The 24,744-nt window shown below is 41.0% G+C and overlaps 2 protein-coding genes across 5 annotated transcripts in view; one reads left to right on the forward strand and one right to left on the reverse strand.

The window, feature by feature from the left end:
- The window catches only part of Coq6 (ubiquinone biosynthesis protein COQ6, mitochondrial), a 29,804-nt gene extending 21,173 nt beyond the window's left edge, over positions 1 to 8,631 (reverse strand). The window contains exons 1-4 of the mRNA XM_071692661.1: positions 8,344 to 8,631; positions 6,679 to 6,869; positions 3,571 to 3,699; positions 322 to 426 (exon numbers count right to left, since the gene is read on the reverse strand). Coding sequence (XP_071548762.1) covers positions 322 to 426; positions 3,571 to 3,699; positions 6,679 to 6,869; positions 8,344 to 8,554 — 636 coding nt within the window. The 5' untranslated portion in view covers positions 8,555 to 8,631. The remainder of the gene's footprint in view (positions 1 to 321; positions 427 to 3,570; positions 3,700 to 6,678; positions 6,870 to 8,343) is intronic.
- Positions 8,632 to 9,123: 492 nt separating this feature from the next.
- LOC139765289 (ubiquitin-conjugating enzyme E2 W) overlaps positions 9,124 to 24,744 on the forward strand; it is a 166,089-nt gene continuing 150,468 nt past the window's right edge. Inside the window, exon 1 of one of the 4 annotated variants that reach the window (XM_071692662.1) lies at positions 9,124 to 9,282. In XM_071692662.1, the coding sequence (XP_071548763.1) occupies positions 9,265 to 9,282 (18 nt within the window). In that variant the 5' untranslated portion in view covers positions 9,124 to 9,264. The remainder of the gene's footprint in view (positions 9,283 to 24,744) is intronic. The other 3 variants (XM_071692663.1, XM_071692666.1, XM_071692667.1) reach the window with 3 other exon arrangements.

The following is a 24,744-nucleotide window of genomic DNA, read 5'->3' on the forward strand; positions in this document are numbered from 1 at the left end:
AACCAAATAACTTTACTTTTACTCATGTTTACTGTCAGCTCTCTCCTTTCACATACTTTTTCAAAATCAGAAACCAATTTCTACATTTTCATACATGAATCTGCCAGCAGCATGGTTTCATCAGCACACAAAAACCCTTTCACCTCCTCAGCATTCTCACCCCTGCCAGACTGCTAACCTACCCCTCTCCCCAAAACCCTCTCATTCACTTCCCTCATTCCCCCATCCATAAACAGGCTAAACAGCCATGGTGGCATCACACACCTCTATGTAGACCTATCTACAGAATTACGCTGTATATCTAAGTAGCAAACATCTTACCAGGAGATCTGCTGTCAGAATTCTGCCATCTTGGAGAGAAACTGTTACTTTGGAGGAAGAATCTGATGGAAGATTGTATCCCTTTACCTTAGCACTGTATTCTACCTGTTAAAGAATAATCAGCTTTAACTTTCAAACAATGGCTGTAAACATAAACGTCTTTGTATACATCAAAAATACCATTTCCTGATACAAAATAATTATCATTCACTTCAAGCTTTAATTGGGTTTTCCATGAAAACCTCACATGAAACTCAAGCTATTATTCCGGGCTGACATTTCTGGTATGTAATCCTCCATGGTGCATATACATTATAAAATAAGAAATTCTCTAAAGAGAGATTAACATGTCTACTTAATGCTGGTTGTCCTACAATATATGTAGCATCATTCAGAAAACTTCAACGTGCATTCTAGTGACTCACATGATATCCCTAAAAAAAAATACACTTGCATTCTAATAATGGTATATGTCATCTACTTTAAAAATTTACCAAAAAAACATTTTTCAATCACTGGGCATTTCAAATGTAAGAATGAATAATATATAACCAGAAGCAACAGAGTAAATAAAAAAAGTTCATATATATTCATTGTTTTAGATATCTGGGAGTGGATTTAGCTGTATATGGAACCATGGAAGCGGAGGTGAGTCACAGGGTAGGGGAAGAGGCGAAGGTTCTAGGAATATTGAAGAGTGTGTGGAAGGTGAGAAACTTATCTCGGAGAGCAAAAATGGGTATGTTTGAAGGAATAGTGGTCCCACCAATGTTATATGGTTGCAAGGCATAGGCTATAGATAGGGTTGTGCAGAGGAGGGTGGATGTGTTGGGAATGAAATGTTTGAGGACAATATGTGGTATGAGGTGGTTTGATTGAGTAAGTAATAAAAGGTTAAGAGAGATGTATGATAATAAAAAGAGTGTGGTTGAGAGAGCAAGAGAGAGTGTACTGATATTGGTATGGTAACATGGAAAGAATGAGTGAGGAAAGATTGACAAAGACGATATATGTGTCATAGGTGGAGGGAACGAAAAGAAGTGGGAGACCAAACTGGAGGTGGAAGGACGGAGTGAAAAAGATTTTCAGCGATCGGGGCCTGAACATACAGGAGGGTGAAAGGCGTGCAAGGAATAAAGTGAATTGGAACGATGTGGTATACCGGGGTTGACGTGCTGTCAATGGATTGAACCAGGGCATGTGAAGCGTCTGGGGTAAACCATGGAAAGTTTTATGGAGCCTGGATGTGGAAAGGAAGCTGTGGTTTTGATGCATAACATATGACTGCTAGAGACCGAGTGTGAACAAATGTGGCCTTTGTTGTCTTTTCTAGCACTACCTTATGCGCGCACGAGGGGGGGTGGTTTTTTATGTGATGTGGTGACAACAGGAATGGATGAAGGCAGCAAGCATGAATATGTACACCTGTATATATGTATATGTCTGTGTACTGTATATGTATGTATACACTGAAATGTATCGGTATGTATATGTGCGTGTGTGGGCATTTATGTATATACATGTGTATGTGGGTGAGTTGGGCAATTGTTTCGTCTGTTTCCTTGCTCTACCTTGCTAACACGGGAGACAGCGATTTAAGTATAATAATTATAATAAATATATTCATTGTTATTCTAGAAAACTCACCATATTTTAAGCAATATCTTGTGTAACATTATAATAACTGACAATTGTACTGGTGTGTATACTTTATTATTTTTTCAATCATGTGGTAAGGTAGAAGCTTACAAGCATAAATATGTAAAAATAGATAATGAATGACTGGAAACAGCATATATATATATATATATATATATATACAACTCATAATACTGTGCATATAATCACAGAACCATTTATACATAAACATATATCAAAGAAATGAGTTACAAAAACTTCATTATTCAAAATTGTTTATAAACATTTGCTGAGAGATTACCCGTAGTTGCTGCATCCCAGGTCCAATTTGCAGATGATGGTCAGGCCCTTGGAAGGGACCCATATTAAAATCCATTACGTTGTTTAAAACCTCTAATTGTCTTACAATCAAGGTGGCATTTTTACTAATGCAAGACTAAAACCCAATTTCTGCAGTACTATTCAGGATTTACCCAGTACTCAGAAATCAGTTTCCATATATATTTACACCAATTATCACTTTCAGAGGAGGGTATGTTCTTAAAAAGGGGTATTACGTGGAAAAATAAAAAATCTTAATCTATATCTCTGACACTCAATTCCCTCCAGGGGTGACTACAGCAAAAGTCTCCACTTATCCCTGGCCTTAAATGCATTTTTCCACCATTTCTCTTTCCAGTATTCTTTCACTCTATTTCCCCAAGTCACAGGTGGTGGTCTCACACCAACCCCTTTAATTGTATCATCACACACTCTTCTTGTAAACTCCCTGTCTTGCATCTTTCCACATGCCTAAACCACCTAAAAGTATTACTATTTCATCCACTCCAACTTTACCACCGCAATTCATTCCCTTTGTATTCTTTGCCATACCACATCTCTCATACACCCCTTCATTCTTTCTTCATTCCATCTATTCATACCACATGCTCCTCTCAAACAGCTCATTTCCACAGCCTGGATTCTTGACCCCTTTGACTCATTCTATGACCATGTTTCAGCTGCATAGGTCAGGGTTGGGAGGACTATATTGTCCCTTAATCTCTTTTCACTTCCATACTTACATACATACTTCCATACTTACACCTCTACTCTTCGTTATTCTATTAAGGGACCTAATGACTCTTCTATCCTGTACTGTTCTCTCCCTTACCTCTCCTTCCGTATCATCGAACTTACCCAAGACAGCTCATAAAATTCTCTCACTTCTTCCAGTGTTTCTCCCCCATATTCAAAACATAAGTTAGTACACTTTCGTCTTTTACTCTATATGGTTTTGCAAAATCTATTCTTTCCTTTCAAACAACATTAATATATTCTACTTACATTTACATTCAATTGCCTATGTGTGCACACATTGTAAAACACACTAACAACCTTTTACAACTCCCCTTCACTTTCAGCTAACAACACAGTATTATCTGCAAACAAGCTTGCCACTAACAATCATACCTAATCACCACAAAAAATCTTCCTCCTCTAAAAGTCATAGTTCATATGTACACCACATATTTATGAATACACCGTTAGTTTCACTATCTTTTAACAGAGAATATCTTCTGAGAAAATTGGTCTTACAAATAACAATCATACAGAAGCAGCTGTAATCACCTCAACGTGATTTGGCACTTGTGCCTTAATGGCATGAAGGATGATGTCATTTTCAACAATGTGAGCAATCAAGTCTTCCTGGTCTTGTGCATCAAATGTAATCATTGCTTCAGAGCAAGCTTCCCAAACCTGTAATAAAAAAATAAGATCAAAATTTAACTCAAGATAATTTTACCACATTAGAACAAGCAAAACAAACCACATATCACAAGCATTACATTTATGAAATGAAGAGTAACAGCAAAAGTTAGAAAGATATAGTTTTTATATAATGGCACTGTACCAATACATTTATTTAATCTTTATATATATTTTCATCAAAAATTATCCGCAAAATTCAAATTAAACTGCAACTCTAAAAACAATTCAGCTACTGTCAATCAAAGAAAAAATCTAAGTAATTTTTCAACATAACTATCAGGAAGTATTATGTACACTGCTTTAACCCAACTCATCTGCTTTCTCTAAGGAATTACTAGGATTACAAGACTTATACACTTTTATACAGCTTCCTTTCACACAACAGACTTCATTTCTCTTGCTCAAACCGTTCCACAGCACTAAGTACTGAGCCATCTAATTTCCCTAAATTCATAAAAATCTTCCTTACATGGGTATTTTTTATCTATCTATCCATATCTCTGATGCATGTACCCACCTGAAACTCCCTCAAGGGGGTGGCTATGGCAATAGTCTTCATATCTAGTGAACTCCAAAGCTACTTCTCAGCCTTTACTACCTCACTCTTAACAGGCCACAAGCAAAGAGCAACTCTAACGCAGCATGTGCAGAGATTCCTTACTAGTGTTCCTACTGAATACTACTACTTAATGCTCCTGCCTAATGTTTCTATCCACTTCCTCCTGCCTAAATGTCCGTACCTACTACTGCTATCTATTGTTCCTACCACTTTGCCAAAAGGCAAGGCTGGAGCATAATGCTCACTGCAGGAAAATCTAAAGTTATGAAGAATGAGCTGGGTGAATTAAATGTTTTCAAGTGTTATGTATGACACGGAACATTTGTATGTTTGTGGACAGAATGCTAGTAGTCCACATGTGGAAGAAGCATAAAGAAAGACAGCTACCTGGGTCAGAGGAGTGCAACTTGACAACCACTGAAGTGCTGGCTCACTAAAAAGCTGTCACTAACTCTCCTGATACCCAGGTGGGTAGTACAGGTAATATACCTTCCTGATTGATGGCTGCTTGACCATCTATTACCTATCACTACATATCAGATATATATGTATATGTGTGTGTATGAACGTTTATGTATATACATGTGTAAGTGGGTGGGATGGGCCATTTCTCATGTTTCCTTGTGCTACCTCAGTGACACAGGAGACGGCAATTAAGTATAATAAATATATCAATATAAATATTCCCATTCTTTATATTTCTTTTCGACTTTACTGGCACATGTCACATCTTCACATTTAAAATTTTTTCACACTGAAACAGTAATTGTGCTGATAATGTGACAGGTATATCAAATGGTAAAATTCCTGGATTAATGTTTCTATCACTGCTGAAGGGTCTTTGTGCACTAAAACCTAGAGATATGATGACAGTTGAATATATGAGTTGAAATATCTGAAGACAATGTTTCACAAAACTTTGAATTCAATGATGACATACAGGTACACCACCAATTTTCCTGCAAGTGATGGTTCAGCACCTCCTTTAGTCCGGACAAAATTACGAGAGGGAACTTGAAATTACTTTGGCCACCAGACTAGTTTACTGGGTGGCCACAGATGGTGTTGTGTGTAGGGCGTGCTTACTTACATTCATTACACTGCACTTATTGGTGGTGATACCGCAATTCTGAGATTCTTAGCTTATTTTGCTTCAATTTAACCCTAGCCATGGCTTCTAAGACATATGAGATTGCCAATCATGGTGTCAAACATAAACACCAGTCCATATCAATCCAAGATAAAGTAGAGCTGTTGAAAAAAATGGACCGTGGTGTTTCAATGCATAAGCTGTGTGACATCTACAGTATTAGTTCATCAACTGTTTATAATATAAAGCGAAGGGAGAAAATATTGAAATTCTATGCAGACAGCTATTCCAAGAAGCAAATGATAATTAAAAAACTATGAAAGATGGTAAGAGTACTGAGTACGATCGAGTGATGATGGAATGGTTTTGAAGGCATTGGAGTGGACTTGTCAGGTAGCATGATAATGGACCAGGATAAGTTGTTACACAAAGATCTTAAATTACAACATGAGCATGACTATAGTGAAGGACAGCTTCAAAGATTCAAGAAGCATCATGGAATTTCCATGAATAAAATGTATGGAGAAAAGCAGTCTGCAAACCACGAAGGAGCTGCTGAGTACGTGGATGAATCTGGGAAACTCATAGCTGACGAGCACCTCAGTCCTGAGTATGTGTATAATGCAGATGAAACTGCATTATTCTGGCGATGCACAACTAGGATAACACTAATGACAGAAGACAAAGAAGACCCCATGGGATTCAAACAATCTAAGGATAGACTTACCATCTTAGAGTGCTCAAACATTCAATATTTGTCTGATTTAAATTTCTAGCAGTCCATGGTATTTTTTTGACACATGGGTGATGTATAATTCGTGGGTTAGAGGTGTGTTGATGAATTATCATTATGTGACCACGGTTGGTCTGGCAAAATGGAACTAAGAGTGCCAGAAAATTGGTGGTGTACCTGTATAACGTGCTGGAGTGGAACAAGTGTAAATATCAATGTCTATCTTACACACATAGCATGATTACTATTTCCATATCAAAATATCAAAGAAATTATACAGCTTTCACCTGAAATTACATTATAAGAAGACTGTCCATTGTCTAGAATTATGTTCCTATTTACATGGGTTGGACCAAGTGTATACGACCATCTTTTGAGAAAATTAATTCTGTGGAACTTGGGTCGGCAAGAAGTCAGGGACAGCAAGTTTTCTTGGTCAATTTGCTGGACTTTTATGGTAAGTAAATACAGTACTTTACAGCAAATTATGAGAGAAAAGGTGATAAAATTCCTACCCACTTCCAAGTTTCTGAAGTTTGTATTTTCTGTTCAACTGACATAGTATCAACTATTCCAGTTACCCACCTGCATCCTCTTAACAGGCTGAGTTCTCATCTGAGTTATATGCTCCCAAACCCCCAACTTCTGAAACAACTTCTGAGTGTGAGCATTCAGTGCACACACACGATTACTGAAATCTTCTGGTAAGCTCCATGGTTTACTGGGAGCTCCTTCCAGGAGCAGAATTCTTTGATTACTTAATCTTTTGCTCTGACCTGTAAATAAGAAAAGAAAGTGGGTAAATAATTCAAACATTACAGATTAACTACAGTGCTACAAAAAGAAAAGTAAATGAAAATGCTGAATTGAGTAAATCAGTGGGTGACACAATCCAAGTACCCTACCACTACCATCCACCAACCTCATTCTACCTGATCTCACTCCATCACCACCAACTCATGCCTTCATCACCACATTTTCTGGTAAGTTTTCATCAAATACTGTATAAATCAAAAGATAGGAGTGTGTGGTAGGGTGTTCTCAGGCTGACCTGTTGCATGTATATTTCACACTTAAGAGAATTAGCTAGACCTGGAAGATCTGAACTCTGGAACTTGACCCTCCCCTTGAAATAATGGGTTTCACTTGCTTTTTTAAGACTTCACACAATGACACGTTGTCCAGAAATATAAGTCTGTTCCTTAGCAATAACCTAAATACTTACATTTTCTATTTTCATTAAATATTAGTTAAATTAAAAGATAGGTTATGTAGTAAGTTTGTCAAAGATTAACTTGTTAAATGTATATTCCAAACTTAAGAGTTACATCTGGCAGATCAGTGGTTAGAAATTTAATCCTCCTTATACCAGTACAATGGGTTTCAACTGTTTGTTTAATGAGATATCACACTGCATGAGTTTTTCAGGAACCAATCTCTGTTGCTAAGTGGGGATCACTGGGTTACCAAAATAATTATCATTCCTCTTTCATAAAATGACTGCCTCCAGGAAATCAAATAATCTTTATAATCCAGGATATCATGGTCTTATGTTGGGAAGAAAATGTCTCTCAGTTCTCTGATCATTATGATAAAATTGTTGAAACACTGCTAGACAAACAAAATGCTAATGATATACACATTCTATTCTGTTCTATATCTCTGACATCTATTCCAACTGGAACTCCTTCAAAGGGGTGGCCACAGCAACAAAGTCTCCATGACTAAAGAACTCTAGTGCTGCTTTTTACCCTTTAGTGCTTCACCCTTAACAGGCCATTGGCAGAGGACAGTTCAAACATCATACACGGTCGGATGTCATTACGTATTTTTTATTCTTCAAAGAGTTACTGGCCATTGGAATGAACTTCGCCATTCAGGACTAATAACTGTTGATATAAATGCCTTCAAAGTTCACATCAACTAGTATCTAGAACATAAAGAAGGGGCTTATACAAGCCGCCAGAGAACTTCCAGCTCCCTACCCCTTCGCCCTCTGCTTCAAACGACGTCAAGCCATAAGTATAACTCAGGTATGTAAATATACCTCATATTTTAATTCCTTATCTCAGATCAAAACAACATATAAATAAAGGGCCAACGAAGATCCCGAAGATGATGCATGATCAACTGTCTTCGGGTAAATTACCACATTAGGTCCTACATAAGATCTCCGAAAATTCTAATTTCTGGTTTCTAAATTAAGCCTTAAGTTACGTTCTACATTGGGTTACACGAGTATTCACTTACCCAGACAACATGCCATGGCAAATCCAACCATGCCTCCTCCCGAAACAATAATGTCATAGTGATCATCTCTGGCAGACTCCCTGGTCTCGGCCTCAGCTTGTCCAACCCCACATACGGACAATGGACGAACACCCACACTTCTGTTACCTTGTTTGGCAAAAACTACCACTAAACCATTTACTACCTTCCTTAGTCCTCTTGACATCAACATATTCTGATATAAAGATTTGAAAACAGTAAGTGTAAGAATACTTGTTACGAGAAAATCTTAAATAACATAGTACCTCATTCAGTGTTATATTAAGGTGAGAAAGAGAAAAGGATATTATTCTTGATAATGAAATTATATATATAATCTCAATATTTTTCACTTAATATGTAAATAAAGGCATACTATATCGTTACAACTAAAATCAATTTGAATTTTATCGAAAATGCAAAATATATATCGGGTATACAATAGGGAGATTAAAAGTAAATAATGCGATTGAGGAAAATTAATAATGGAAAAAATGAAAAGTATATTATAAAGATATTTACCGTATAGATTATGAATATCTTAGATATATGAACAAAAGTAATACATCTTGTTAAAGGCTGCCAATCTTCTATATTTACGGATGAACAAGGGAATTATCTGAATCGCAATCTGCATATCTATCATATAATTAATTAAAATAAGATAATCCATATCCTGATTATTTACAGAGATAAAAAAAATGGAATCACAATATGTAATGTTTACTTTTTGGTTACGACAAACAAGTTTTTGAATACTAAGTTGTGTATACAATGCAATCAAAACAAACAGACGACAGTTCCGTTTATTACTCTCGTGTTTTGTGTTTTGTAGCTTTAATTATCTTGGTGTGAATATTGAGCACCTGTGGATCCGGCCAGTGGTCCTTCGCAGGAATTAGGATGACAAACACAGCAGAGGTAAATATGACCATGAACATAGTCAGCTGATGTATTGTAGTCATTTAAATCCCAGAGAGGCAGCAGCCGGGGTCACCTCCTGCCCAGGGTTACATGCCAGGACTGCCCCAGTGGCTCTCCTGCTCACCACTATCCCATGTTCCACTCTTATATCTTGTTGTTATTTTTATGAAGGATTACATGTAGGCTGAAACTATTAACGCTGCAGCTGTGGATCCTCTGGGGGACACACTTGACATGGCCGCTGTGTAATTTGACAGCGGCTTGTGATTTCCGCGGCTGGTCTGGATTTTGACACCAGAGCACTTCAACATATCAACAGAACCTATTAGAACCTCACCCAAATTATCTTTGTTAGGCAAGATTTCCTCTTTTTTTTTTTCAATAGTGACAAAGATGGTCTGGGTTAAACATGTCTGGGTACTTTGAGGTTTTCACACGTCGCCTTGGTCTTGCTTGGTAGACACCTAAGTAGAATAGTCTTCAGAATAATGGGTCATATTCGTCGACTTATTATAGTTACATTGTCTATGATGTACACTCAGTGAAGTCAAAGGATCGCCATTTTTACTTATTCCACCATTTGTATATTGTTTTATTTTGAATGCAGTAATGAATGGAATTAGGTAAGGCATACGTCTACCTGTCACATTTCAAAAGGTGGAAGTGTGTTTTCTAGGTTTGGTACACGTTCTACTCTATTTATCATTACTGATATTGTAAAGATTATTTGATGTAGGTTGCTAAAGTGGCACATATTTCATGAACTATATATGTTGCAGTTTATAGATTATGATTACTGTATTGGTACGACAAGCATGGAATGCGCTGCTAATGTTTCCATTGAAATCAAAAGGTGCAGTAAACTTATTGAATATCCAGGGCCTCAGGCTGTTTAATATAAAGAAGAAATTTAAGAAGGTACTTTAAATAGAAACTGCATTTGACCGTCCTGGCTGTAATGGTTGCATGGGCTAGCAGGCCTTGACCTTCGGCGACTTGATCAACCAGTGAGCTTACTAAGCAGCTTGTACTCAGTCCAAGCTGTGGGAGGTAGAAGACCTCCAAAGTCAGCTAAAGATAACTTTCTGATGTCACCGTCAATATATATGATAGCCTCTTTGATGTTGTATATCACATAGAGGATATTGAACACACTGACTAGTATAACAAAGTTTATAAAGTTTGTGCCATTTTGAACTAGGCACCTATATGTTTTGTCTATGACCAGTGGTATGATTATGGAGGAACTGGATTCTTATTCATCATTTGATTTAACCAACTGCAGGAGTTTAAACCTAATGTAAGTAATTTTTTAGACTTATAAAGTTTAGGATACTTAAGTTCATATTACTGTGCTGATTTCCAGTTTGTTTATATTATTTACTGTCTAAATGTTTTGAATTTTTTTAATATCAGATGTGTACATTTTATTTGTTAATCAAAGTTTTACCTGTTTTCTGCGGTACACAGTACTTTTATAGCATTTTCCAATATCCCTTACATCAGTTAGCAGAGACTCGTCTTAAGTATTTATTTGATAATTGTCTGTAATTGCAGGTTCGTTCAGCTTGATTAATGATTTGTATAAGTCGGTTATTCATATACCTACCACTGGATTCAACCATATTTTCTGAAATTTTTTATCAAATATCAACCCTTAAGTGCTTCCATTATCACTTGACAGTCCTGTAAAGGAAGTCTCTCATCATCATATGTCAATTTAACTTTACCTCTTCTGTTTGAATAAAAAGCTGACTTGTTAGTAGCTTGTAGAGGTCTATTTCATCATTAGAGAGCTTCTGGTAAAAACTCTGCTTGCTTCATTACCCTCATAGCCACTGATGTATGTGCAAGGCCATCAGCTTGCAGGTCATGCTTACATGGTGACCCCTTTGAAAATATGTTGATTGTTGGATGACTGAAGATATGAGGAGGAACACTTATGATTAGTATCAGTTGATGAAGAAAATGAAGAAGAATGACATGAGAAATGTGAAGAATGAAGTGACTTTTTGGATGATTTTAGTAGGATTACATAAGGAGTCAGGCCTGCATGGGAGATGTCCCCACTACCTTTGCTATTTTGGAAGAATTACATGATTTGTGCATGTAATTTTTTCTTTGTGCACTCCTGGGAGCTGAATGACCTTGGAAACAAATGATTGATAAAGAGATAGATTAAAGAAAAAAAAGCCTTCAGTATCCTTCCCATACATGCTAGCTACTTGCTACTCTCACACATAGTGTGAAAGGTGCAGTATTTCTAAATATATTCTTGTTGTTAATTACCAACACAGTGCCTTAGTGTGAAATAAGATCACTGAAAACTAAATTTAAGAGAAAAAAATCTGCAGTATTTTCTCTTCCATTGCAAGCCAGCTGTCCTTCTCACTGATTTTCAGTGTTAAAGGTGTAATATATTTAGATTTATTCGCATTACTTACCAGCAGTGCTGTGCCTCTGTATATAGTAAGAATACAATATGAAAAAACTTCAGTAGAAACAAAAAACCATATCCATATCTTCCTTTTTTATTAGGGAGCTTTTAGATGTTTCATCCACCTCAACTACACGTCTCACTCACCAGTGGACCAGGTCAGTTATTAATGATAATCTATCACATTAAGGGGAGAATACAGTTGCTGCTGTTTAATGGTTAAAGGCCTATACATCCAACGTATCTTTCAGATTTATTTGTATTATTTTCTTCAACATTGCAAACACTGTTTGTACATATATGATCCCCCATTCGCAAAATGTAACATCTGTACTGTACTTTTCTCTCAAAGATGCGCGCACACGCACACACACACACACACACACACACACACACACACACACACACACATCACACTTTTTTGCTGTGGTTTTGCCTGGTGTATGTGTCGGAATTCTGATTGCAAAAGGAAACCCAAAGAAAAGACTTCTGTGGCAGAAAGAATAAGAGGGCAATTGAAGGTTGGAATGAGTGAGTATTAGCAAATTTCAAGGACAGTAAGGAAATGTTTTGGAAGGAGGCTAATACTGTAAGCAAAATAGATGAACAACTGGAACCATCATTGAAGGGGGCAGATGGGGAAGTAGTAGCAGGCAGAGTGCTTTAAAGAACTGTTGAATATGTTTGACGATAGGATAGCAGATTTGGATTGTTTGGGTCAAGGAGCTATGTAAAGTGAGAGTCTAGGCAAGTGGATTGCTGAAAGGAGAGGTGATGGTGAAAGCTTTGCATAAGGTAAAGTGTGGTATGGAGGCTCGAGTGGATGGGATTGCAGTTGAATTTCTGAGTAAAGGAAGTGCCTGGGATTTCATTTGTTAAGATTGGCAGAATGCCTGTATAGTGCCACTGTTGAAAGAAAAGAGAGACAAAAGTGCATGTTTCAGTTGTAGAGGTATAAGTTTGTTGAGGGTGCCTGGTAAGTTGTATGGAAGAGTGGTTATTGAGAGCATAGTGGCATGCACAGAGCTTCAGACTACGTAGGAACAGTATGACCTTAAGAGTGGTAGAGGATGTGTGGATGGGGTGTTTGCTTTGAAGAATTTGTTTGAGAAATACAGGACTTATATGTGCCATTTATGGATCTGGATGAAGTGTATGATAGGGTTAAGATGCTCTGTGGAAGGTATTCATAAATATATGGTGTATGAGGAAAACTGCTAAAAGCAGGGAAGAATTTTCACCAGAAGAGTAAGGTGTGTGTAGTGTGTGAGTAAGAGGAGAGAAGGGGGAGTAGTTTCAGGTAAGTCTACAGCAAGGATGTATGATGTCACTATAGCTGTTACATTTGTTTATGGGTTGGGTGGTAAGGGAGGTTAATGCAAGAGTCTTGGAGAGATGAGCAGGTACACATTCTGTTAGGGGATGAGGGGGCCTGAGAATCAGTTGTATGCTGATGACTTTGTGACAGTGGCAGATTCAAGTTAGAAACTGCAGATGCTGGTGTCTGAGTTTGAGAGAGTGTGTGAAAACAGAGTTGAAAGTGAATGTGAAGAAAGATGAGGCTATTAGGTTTACCCATGAAAAGAGACAGGTTATTAGGAATATGAGTCTGAGTTGAGAGAACAGAGGAAGTAGAGTGTTGGGAGTAGAAATGACAGGAAATGGAACCTGCAGCACTCAGGAAGCTGGCCATTTGAAATTCTACCTTTCACTTAAGCTGTTCCTTCTCTAGTCAGCTTATTCCAACAATTTTTTTGTCATTTTAAGTGTGCATTCAACAGAGTATTTTGCAGAATTTTTCTATTTTCACAAAATTATACAAGGGCAGATGGCATTCATGTTGAATATATATCTTAAGTATGGGTTTGCTTTCCATTGAAGTTTGATTTATGAAAGTCATCTCTGATAGAGATGAACCTATAGGAGTATGATTTTAAATAGGTATTTGGAGATCATCAGCATATGTATTCATTACATAGATATTTAGATCTGTAATATTGTTTATCATGGGGTCCATCACTGTTTAGGGGTCTTCGTAGCACTTGTAAAGCTATTGAACTTCAAACTGTAGCTGAAGTACAGTGTGTATTACTGATGGTCCAGCAGAAATACAGCAGTAGTTTTTCATTGTTTTTCAAAAACTGCAGGAGTTAGAAGTGGTGTGTGTGTGAATATCTTCCGTTTAGTATATTATACCTATCTTGTATTCTGTAATATTTCCAACTAGGATTCTTCAGATGGAAATAGTGCCACTCCTCACAGCAAAAGTGAAAAAAAGGGACTAGTGTCTTATCAACATGAGGTAGTAAAGTCTTCATCTAAAGGTGTATGTATTGATGCACAAGCATATGATTTTACTAATATTTTGACCTTTAGTGGCCCATTTGTACAAGCCTTCACAGGTAGTGGAATTTTATTTAGGATTATAGTACTTTTTGCTTTCACTAACCCACTTACATAGCAAAGTGTGGCCTTCTAATCACCCCCCCCCCCTCCTGCTAGATTTAGATTGCTTGATTTTTGTCTTGCTTTATTGGTTATTTTTCTATTGCAGATGTTCATGAAGGTACGTTAACACACTCGCTAGTAAGTACCCAGCACCATGAACTAGTGCATGCCTTACACTCACTGCTAGCAGTGTAGTCTTCCATGCTTATATACATTCTGTGTTTTTGCAATGGATGTTGTGGAGTTAGTCATATAAGTAATCATAGCTGGATAAACTTTTTTTCAAGCTTAGACACCCTTAGAAATGACTAATTTTCACTTTCATTTTACATAATGGCTTTCATTTAGATCTTGTCTTCCTCATTTACAATATCAGAAAGTATTAGTATCACTATTCCCTTGCTTAACATGACAATCATACAACCTATATGACTATTTATACCATGTTAGTTGTTTGATTTAGCTTCCTCAAGAACATGTTCAATGCAGTATTAGTATGACCTTTGATAATTGATATGTTTGTCACAAATTGATAAATTGAGTGATTTTTTGTGTAGAGTATCTTGATTGTGCTCATCATACATTCAAATGGAAGTTTGTTTACTAAGGATGGTTTAATATTGTTAAGAAACATATATAAATCTGTAGTTGTCAGTATTAAGTTTGAATTCAGATTTTTTTTGATGATGAACCCAATTTGTTGTAATGGTTGTCATCATTCAAAAAGGAGTCTCATGAGACTCCTAAACCTAATGAATCCTATGTGTCGGCTCTGAAATGTAAGCCGGTTATGTGTACAATCTCTACGCAAACTCCTTGTGACACGATGCATACATGGGCCTACAGGGGTTCAAAACCTGGATATGGCAGTTGGTTCCAAGCCCACCCATTGGTTTATCCTTCCCTTTGGGTTCGTCAGTAGATTGGGTACTTAGCTTAGGCTAGAGTATATATGTGTGTGTATGTATATTGTCACATGGAGAAAATTAGTGAGGCAAGATTGACAAAGAGGATATATGTGTCAGAGGTGGAATGAATGAGAGGTGGGAAACCAAATTGGAGCTGGAAGGATGTAGCGAAAAAGATTTTGAGCAATTGGGGCCTGAACATACAGGATGGTGAAAGGCATGCAAGAAATAGAGTGAATTTGAACAATATGGTATACCGGAGTTGACATGCTGTCAATGAATTGAACCTGAACCAGGGTATGTGAAGTGTCCAGGGTAAACCATGGAAAGTTTTGTGGGGCCTGGATGTGGAAAGGGAGCTGTGGTTTCGGTGCATTACACATGACAGCTAGAGGCTGAGTTTAAACAAATGTGGCCTTTTTTTTTTGTCTTTTCCTAGTGCTACCTCGCACTTGCATGGGGGGAGGGGGGCGCTGTTTCATGTGTGGTGGGGTGGCGACAGGAATGGATGAAGGGAGCAAGTATGAATATGTACATGTGTATATATGTATGTCTGTGTATGTATATGTATGTATACGGCAAAATGTATAGGTATGTATATGTGTGTGTGTGGGCATTTATTTATATACATGCGTATCTGGGTGGGTTGTCTCATTCTTTCATCTGTTTCCTTGTGCTACCTCGCTAATGCAGGAGACAGCGGCAAAGTGTAATAGATAAATAAATATACCACTGTGTTCCATTTCACTCTATTTCTTGCACGCCTTTCGCCATCCTGCATGTTCAGGCCCCGATCGCTCAAAATATTTTTCACTCCATCCTTCTACCTCCAATTTGGTCTCCCACTTCTCATTCTCTCCACCTCTGACACATATATCCTCTTTGTTAAGCTTTCCTCACTCATTCTCTCCATATGCCCTAACCATTTCAATACACCCTCTTCTGCTTTCTCAACCAAACTCTTTTTATTACCACACATCTCTCTTACCTTTTCTTTACTTGGTCAAGCCACCTCACACCACATATGGTCCTCAAACATCTCATTTCCAACACATCCACACTCCTCCGCTCAACCCTATCTATTGCCCATGCCTTGTAATCATATAACATTGTTGGAACCACTATTCCTTCAAACATACCCGTTTTTGCTCTCTGAGATAATGTTCTGTTCTTCCACACATTCATCAATGCTCCCAGAGAGCTTTCACCCCCTCCCCACCCTGTGACTCACTTCCACTTCCATGGTTCCATCCCCTGCTAAATCCACTCCCAGATATTTAAAACACTTCACTTCCAGTTTTTCTTCCATTCAAACTTACCTCCCAATTGACTTGTCCCTCAACTCTACTGAACCTAATAACCTTGCTGTTATTCACATCTAGTCTCAGCTTTCTTCTTTCACACACTGTACCAAACTCAGTCACTAGCTTCTGCAGATTCTCACCCAAATCAGCCACCAGCGCTGTATCATCAACGAACAACAAGTGACTCACTTCCAAAGCCCTCTCATCCACAACAGACTGCATACTTTTATTATACTTAATTGTCGTCTCCCGCATTAGCGAGATAGTGCAAGGAAACAGATGAAAGTATGGCCCAACCCTCCACATACACATGTATATACATAAACGCCCACACACACACATATACATATGTATACATTTCAATGTATACATACATAAACATACACAGACATATAGAGATATACACATGTTCATATTCATACTTGCTGCCATCATCCATTCCCGCCGCCACCCTGCCACACATGAAATATCACCCCCCTCCCCCGCGAGCGCACGAGGTAGCGCTAGGAAAAGACAACAAAGGCCACATTCGTTCACACTCAGTCTCTAGCTGTCATGTGTAATGCACCGAAACCACAGCTCCCTTTCCACATCCAGGCCCCATAAAATTTTCCATGGTTTGCCCCAGACACTTCACATGCCCTGGTTCGATCCATTGACAGCACGTTGACCCCGATATACCATATCATTCCAATTCACTATTCCTTGCACGCCTTTCACCTTCCTGTATGTTCAGGCCTCTATCACTCAAAATCTTTTTCACTCCATCCTTCCACCTCCAATTTGGTCTCCCACTTCTCGTTCCCTCCACATCTGACACATATATCCTCTTTGTCAATCTTTCCTCACTCATTCTCTCCATGTGACCAAACCATTTCAATACATCCTCTTCTGCTCTCTCAATCACACTCTTTTTATTACCACACATCTCTCTTACCCTTTCATTACTTACTTGATCAAACCACCTCGCACCACATGTTGTCCTCAAACATCTCATTTCCAACACATCCACCCTCCTCCGCTCAACCCTACTATATCCCATGCCTCACAACCATATAACATTGTTGGAACCACTATCGCTTCAAGCATACCCATTTTTGCTCTCCGAGATAATGTTCTGGTCTTCCACACATTCTTCAATGCTCCCAGAACCTTCACCCCTTCCCCCACTCTGTGACTCACCTCTGCTTCCATGGTTCCATCTGCTGCCAAATCCACTCCTGGATATCTAAAACACTTTACTTCCTCCAGTTTTTCTCCATTCAAACTTATCTCCCAATTGACTTGTCCCTCAACCCTACTGAACCTAAAAACCTTGCTCTTATTCACATTTACTCTCAGCTTTCTTCTTTCACACACTTTACTAAACTCAGTCACCAACTTCTGCAGTTTCTCACCCGAATCAGCCACCAGCGCTGTATCATCAGCAGACATGAGGAAAATGAAACAAGATTGTGCTTTTGTGTATAATCACGTTGTCAGGAGAGATACAGTATGTATATACACATATATGTTTAATGAGTGGCATTTTTAGAGTATTTAGTTGCCATGCCGTCTTATCTAACATACAAATCTTGTATAAGCATCAGTGTTCTTCATTTGCTCTTTTTAGTTATTACTACCATTTAGTTCAACTTGCACACCATTGATACATATATAATGTTTTTGGGACTTCAAATACACCATTTTCTCAAAATCCATCTGTTGTATTCAACTTGTTCAATAATCATTACGTCTTTACTTGTAAAACCATATTTGTTATGAGTGTAACTAAATTTCTTTTCTTTTTAGTGTTGAGTGTACCTGATAACTTGTCTGAGAGTGGTGATGTGAGAGGATAGTGGCATGCACAGAGCATCAGCTAAGGGGGAACTTTGTAATAAGGAATGGTATAGGATATGTGGATCAGGTGTTTGCTTTGAAGAATGTATGTTAGAAGTAGCTAGAGAAACAGAAGGATTTGTGTATTCATGGATCAGGAAAAAGCATATGATAAGGTTGATAGAGATGTTTTGTAGAAGGTGTTATGAGTATGTGATGTGGGAAGAAAGTTGTTAGAAGTAATAGGTATTTATGAAGATAGTAAGGCATGTGTGTGAGTAAGTAGAGAGGAGGATGAGTTATGCCAGATGAAGATGGGTCTGCAGCAAGGGTGTGTGGTGGCACCATAGCTGTTTCGTCTGTGTAGGGATTAGGTGGTGAGGAAGTGAATGCAAGGGTTTTTCAGTTTGGCAGGGATGGGGGTGCTTGGGAGGGGAGTCAGATATTATTTGCTGATGGCATGATGCTGTTGGCAGATTCAAGTGAGAAACTGCTGTAATTAGTGTTTGAGTGTAGGAGGGTGTGTGGAAAGAGAGAGAGTTAAGAGTAAATGTGCATAAAAGGAAGGTTATTACCTTTGGAGAGAGAGAGGTTTATTAAGGTGTAAGTTTGAATGGAGAAAACATGGAGGAAGCAAAGTGTTTTAGATACCAAGGAGTGAACATTGCATTGAATGCATCCATGGGAGCTGAAATGAATCATTGGATAGGTGAGGAGATGAACATCCTGAGAGCATTGAAGAATGTGTAGATAAGAGGTCACTCTTTGGGAGGGTAAAGACAGGCACATTAGAATGTATAGTGGTCCCAACTGTGTTGTGTGGATGCAACGTATCAGGTATAGATGAGAATGTATGGAAGAGGATAAATGGGAATGAAATGTTTAAGGACATTATGTAATGTGAGAGGGGTTGATCACGTGAAAAATATCAGAAGTGAGAGGTGTAGTGATAAGAAGAGTGGTTGAGGGAGCTGAAGAGTGTATGCTGAGATGGTAAGCACATGGAGATAATGAGTGAGGAAAGGTTGACAAAAAGGATATGTGTCAGAAGTGGTGGGAAGAACAGGAAGACCAAATTAGAGATGGAAGGATAAAGTGAATAAGGCTTTGAGTACTGGGGGCTGAATATGTACATGATAGGGTGACTTGGAGTGATGTAGTATACAAGGGGCAACTTGCTGTCAGTGGACTAAACCGAGGAATGCTGGGGCAATTATGGAAAGGCCTGTGGGACATGGTTGGGCATGGGGGCTGTGGTTTTGGTGCAGTGCACACAACATCTAGAGGATTGATGTGAGCATTTAGGCCACTTCTTTGTTGCTGGGGTTAACTTGTTAACAAAGGTAACAGCAAGCAAGTATGAAAGAAAGTTTGGTTGGATACCTCAAGTGTAGCATAAGATTACAAAACAATCTTGATATTCTAATGACTAAATTTCATGTAAGGCTTATGACTAATTTGAAATGTAACAAATTGTTTTAAGAAGTTCCTGTGTATATTACTGTGGAGTTGATTTTTTTTTTCAAATATGTTAAGTACACATAAGGAAGTTACATGGTTTTTTTTTTTTTTATGAAAATTGTCTTACATAAGAATATTGATATTGAATTTTTGGTCATAATTGTGATGTGCAGCTCCCTTTTACTTTGAAAGGAAATTAGTTTTGTTTCACATTTGCACATATTTAGTGTATTCGTTTTTGTTATAACATATCTTCCGACTTCCGGATATTGCTATGACGTAAATTTTCTCTCGCTGCTGAACTTTTTATATTGTTATTCATTCAAAATTCTTTGGCATCCTAACTACAGTATATCAGGCGTAGGCTGAAATATGATGACCACCTTCTGAGTTATGAAAATTATTGCATTCTTCATTAGTATGAAATTCATATATCATGGTTTGTTAGTAATGTGTGGTGGGTGAGTAGTTGCATTGTTGTCTCAGTGGTTACATATCATCGTTAATGCCTATTACCTTTCCACGGTAGCCAGTCTTATGCATGATGCAGCCGTGACCGTGGTTACATTCCTAATTTTAAGTAAAAGTTTTTTTTTTGTTGTTTCCCCCAAAATAATGCTGTTTTGTCATAGAAAATGGATTTTAGAGAATGGGTAGGGAACGCTAACTTAGGTATTTGGAATTTTGTCACTTGTTTATTGGTGTTTAGATGAACTTAATACAGTGACATTGTTTATGAAGTATAACTGTGCTCACTGTAATCAACTTATTGTGGTATGCTATGTTAAATCATGACATGTGTTGGACGTCTATATGTTCCCCTACCCGGGCACTGACCTCGCTGTGTCTTTCCTCAGTAGGTAGTTTGACCCCAATGGGTATTGTGAACTCCAGTCTAATTGCCACCAGTCGGTAGTTCGACCCCTAGCCTGTTTCACTCCAGTTCTTAAGCAGTGACTCCTTACGTGATGGATATATAGTCCCTACCATCGAGTACATTTAACCACACACAATGCAAGCCAGGATATGTCTGCATGTGTGGTACGTCTGGAGGCAGGCCCACCTACCTGACGGGGATGTCGGGGCAAAATAGTCGAGGCCTTGGTCTTTGGGGGCCCAGAGGAAGGGATATGGAATTCCCGAATATTAACAGAGTAATTCATAAACACCAGAAAATATAATTAGTTCACATAAATCTCAGAGAGATTCTCATTGTTACCGTGTTGATGTAGATGGGTCCCCAGTCCCTTCCCGCAACCCGCCCTGGGGGATGCTAACCCTCCCCTTAGAGCCTGCCCCAGCTTCTGGTGACCCAGTTAGTAACTCAGTGTTCTTAATTATTGTGATGGTAAATGGCTGATGGACGTCACTGTCCTTGATATTTGACGCCTCCCACCACTCCCTTCCCCCTCCCCCTCCCCTCCCATCCAGCTGCCTTCATGCCCCCTCCTCCACGCCAACCCACCTCCCCCCACCGTACTGGCCTCCCCTCCTCCTCAGTCAAGTGGGTCGGGGTAAGTGGGTGCGGGGGGGGGGGGCGGTGTGTGTCTCCCGCCTTTGATCGTTACGTATCATACCACGACTTATGTACACACAGCATAAGAATGATCTTGACAATGCTGAACGATAGGTCTCAGAACGATCACCTCTTAACTGTAAGAGGTCGGGATGTTCTCAGATTTTTTCGTCCTTGTATCATATTATGTAACTTTGAAAATGTTTAGATCGTTTTGGTGTTTTGTATACATACCTGCTGTACCCCACCACTCTACATACCTTGGTATTATTATTATTATCATCATTATTGTTATTATTATTATTATATTATTATTATTATTATTATTATTATTATTATTATTATTATTATTATTATTATTATTCAGCCATGTTCCTCATTTCCCGCGTGAGCAAGGTAAAGTCAAGAACAGATCATTGATATGTAGGGAAAAAATCCTCACTTGTCTCCTTCCTCAGTCAGTTGTGTTTTGAGAGTACCACAGGAGGGGAGGATTTCCAGTCCCCGTTCCCCGATCCTTGCATTCGCCTCCCACGACACGCTGGGGACACATGGCTAGTCTTCATTATCCCCGGACCAAGGTGAGGACGTCCCCAGGGTTGTGGTGGCTGGTGAGGACGTCCCTAGGGTTGTGGTGGCAGGTGAGGACGTCCCCAGGGTTGTGGTGGCTGGTGAGGACGTTCCCAGGGTTGTGGTGGCTGGTGAGGACGTCCCCAGGGTTGTGGTGGCAGGTGAGGACGTCCCCAGGGTTGTGGTGGCAGGTGAGGACGTCCCCAGGGTTGTGGTGGCAGGTGAGGACGTCCCCAGGGTTGTGGTGGCAGGTGAGGACGTCCCCAGGGTTGTGGTGGCAGGTGAGGACGTCCCCAGGGTTGTGGTGGCTGGTGAGGACGTCCCCAGGGTTGTGGTGGCAGGTGAGGACGTCCCCAGGGTTGTGGTGGCTGGTGAGGACGTTCCCAGGGTTGTGGTGGCAGGTGAGGACGTCCCCAGGGTTGTGGTGGCAGGTGAGGACGACCCCAGGGTTGTGGTGGCAGGTGAGGACGTCCCCAGGGTTGTGGTAGCAGGTGAGGACGTCCCCAGGGTTGTGGTGGCAGGTGAGGACGTCCCCAGGGTTGTGGTGGCAGGTGAAGACGTCCCCAGGGTTGTGGTGGCAGGTGAGGACGTCCCCAGCGTTGTGGTGGCAGGTGAGGACGTCCCCAGGGTTGTGGTGGCTGGTGAGGACGTCCCCAGGGTTGTGGTGGCTGGTGAGGACGTCCCCAGGGTTGTGGTGACGTCCCCAGGGTTGTGGTGGCAGGTGAGGACGTCCCCAGCGTTGTGGTGGCTGGTGAGGACGTCCCCAGGGTTGTGGTGGCAGGTGAGGACGTCCCCAGGGTTGTGGTGGCAGGTGAGGACGTCCCCAGCGTTGTGGTGGCAGGTGAGGACGTCCCCAGGGTTGTGGTGGCAGGTGAGGACGTCCCCAGCTTGTGGTGGCAGGTGAGGACGTCCCCAGGGTTGTGGTGGCTGGTGAGGACGTCCCCAGCGTTGTGGTGGCAGGTGAGGACGTCCCCAGGGTTGTGGTGGCAGGTTAAGACGTCCCCAGGGTTGTGGTGGCTGGTGAGGACGTCCCCAGGGTTGTGGTGGCAGGTGAAGACGTCCCCAGGGTTGTGGTGGCAGGTGAGGACGTCCCCAGCTTGTGGTGGCAGGTGAGGACGTCCCCAGGGTTGTGGTGGCTGGTGAGGACGTCCCCAGCGTTGTGGTGGCAGGTGAGGACGTCCCCAGGGTTGTGGTGGCAGGTGAAGACGTCCCCAGGGTTGTGGTGGCTGGTGAGGACGTCCCCAGGGTTGTGGTGGCAGGTGAAGACGTCCCCAGGGTTGTGGTGGCAGGTGAGGACGTCCCCAGCTTGTGGTGGCAGGTGAGGACGTCCCCAGGGTTGTGGTGGCTGGTGAGGACGTCCCCAGCTTGTGGTGGCAGGTGAGGACGTCCCCAGGGTTGTGGTGGCTGGTGAGGACGTCCCCAGCTTGTGGTGGCAGGTGAAGACGTCCCCAGGGTTGTGGTGGCAGGTGAGGACGTCCCCAGCTTGTGGTGGCAGGTGAGGACGTCCCCAGGGTTGTGGTGGCTGGTGAGGACGTCCCCAGCGTTGTGGTGGCTGGTGAGGACGTCCCCAGGGTTGTGGTGGCAGGTGAAGACGTCCCCAGGGTTGTGGTGGCAGGTGAGGACGTCCCCAGCGTTGTGGTGGCTGGTGAGGACGTCCCCAGGGTTGTGGTGGCAGGTGAGGACGTCCCCAGGGTTGTGGTGGCTGGTGAGGACGTCCCCAAGGTTGTGGTGGCTGGTGAGGACGTCCCCAGGGTTGTGGTGGCAGATGAGGACGTCCCCAGCGTTGTGGTGGCAGGTGAGGACGTCCCCAGGGTTGTGGTGGCTGGTGAGGACGTCCCCAGGGTTGTGGTGGCAGGTGAGGACGTCCCCAGGGTTGTGGTGGCAGGTGAGGACGTCCCCAGGGTTGTGGTGGCAGGTGAGGACGTCCCCAGGGTTGTGGTGGCAGGTGAGGACGTCCCCAGGGTTGTGGTGGCAGGTGAGGACGTCCCCAGGGTTGTGGTGGCAGGTGAGGACCTCATCAGGAACAGAGAAGGGGGCCAAGTGAGGATATTTCCTCTAAGTCTCAGTCCTCTGTTCTTAACGCCACCTTAGTAACGTGGGAAATGGCGTATATATTATTTTTATGTACCAGAAGAACAGTTCATGTGCATATGGATGACCTTTCCATTTGTTCTGTGTAACAGTATGAGAACAAAAGCGATGGCATGACACACGTCAGTGGAAGGTTTTCTTCATGTTCATGCTGGCAGAACAAGAACACGATCCATTAAAGAACACATAACAGGATCAGCAGGAGACGATACAGTTGTTGGCAGTCTGCTTCTTTCCCGACGTTGGTAATGTAGGTGTCAGTGGGGGCTGGCTGCCCAGGCATGAGGCCAGGCACTCATGGTGAAGTTACTCCAGCGCGCGGGTGTGTTGTGCTCCCCCTCGTCTTTTTACCCAGCCACTTAGCTTGATAATGGGCGAGTGCTTGAATAATGCATGAGGGAGTCTGCCCTCCTGGCCATGAGGGAGGCAGATAAAGATTTGCTTCACTGTTTACTGTCTTAATGAGGGAGGGAGTCAGGAGGTGTTGGCTGCCTGCAGATCTTCATCTTAGTTAGACGATAGAATTCCCCGTGTGTAGGATTGATCCTGTGTGTGTATAGTTGGAGGATAGGATTCTCCGTGTGCAGGATTGATCCTGTGTGTGTATAGTTGGAGGATAGGATTCTCCGTGTGCAGGATTGATCCTGTGTGTGTATAGTTGGAGGATAGAATTCCCCGTGTGCAGGATTGATCCTGTGTGTGTATAGTTGGAGGATAGGATTCTCCGTGTGCAGGATTGATCCTGTGTGTGTATAGTTGGAGGATAGGATTCTCCGTGTGCAGGACTGATCCTGTGTGTGTATAGATGGGTCGTCTTCCTCGTTATGATTGGACGTGTCAGGTCTGAGTCGTGGATTGATGTACCTTCGTAGCAGGAGTGAGTTGTGTATGCAGGAGACATGA

The sequence above is a fragment of the Panulirus ornatus genome, chromosome 53 (assembly GCF_036320965.1).
Source record: "Panulirus ornatus isolate Po-2019 chromosome 53, ASM3632096v1, whole genome shotgun sequence".
NCBI lineage: Eukaryota > Metazoa > Arthropoda > Malacostraca > Decapoda > Palinuridae > Panulirus > Panulirus ornatus.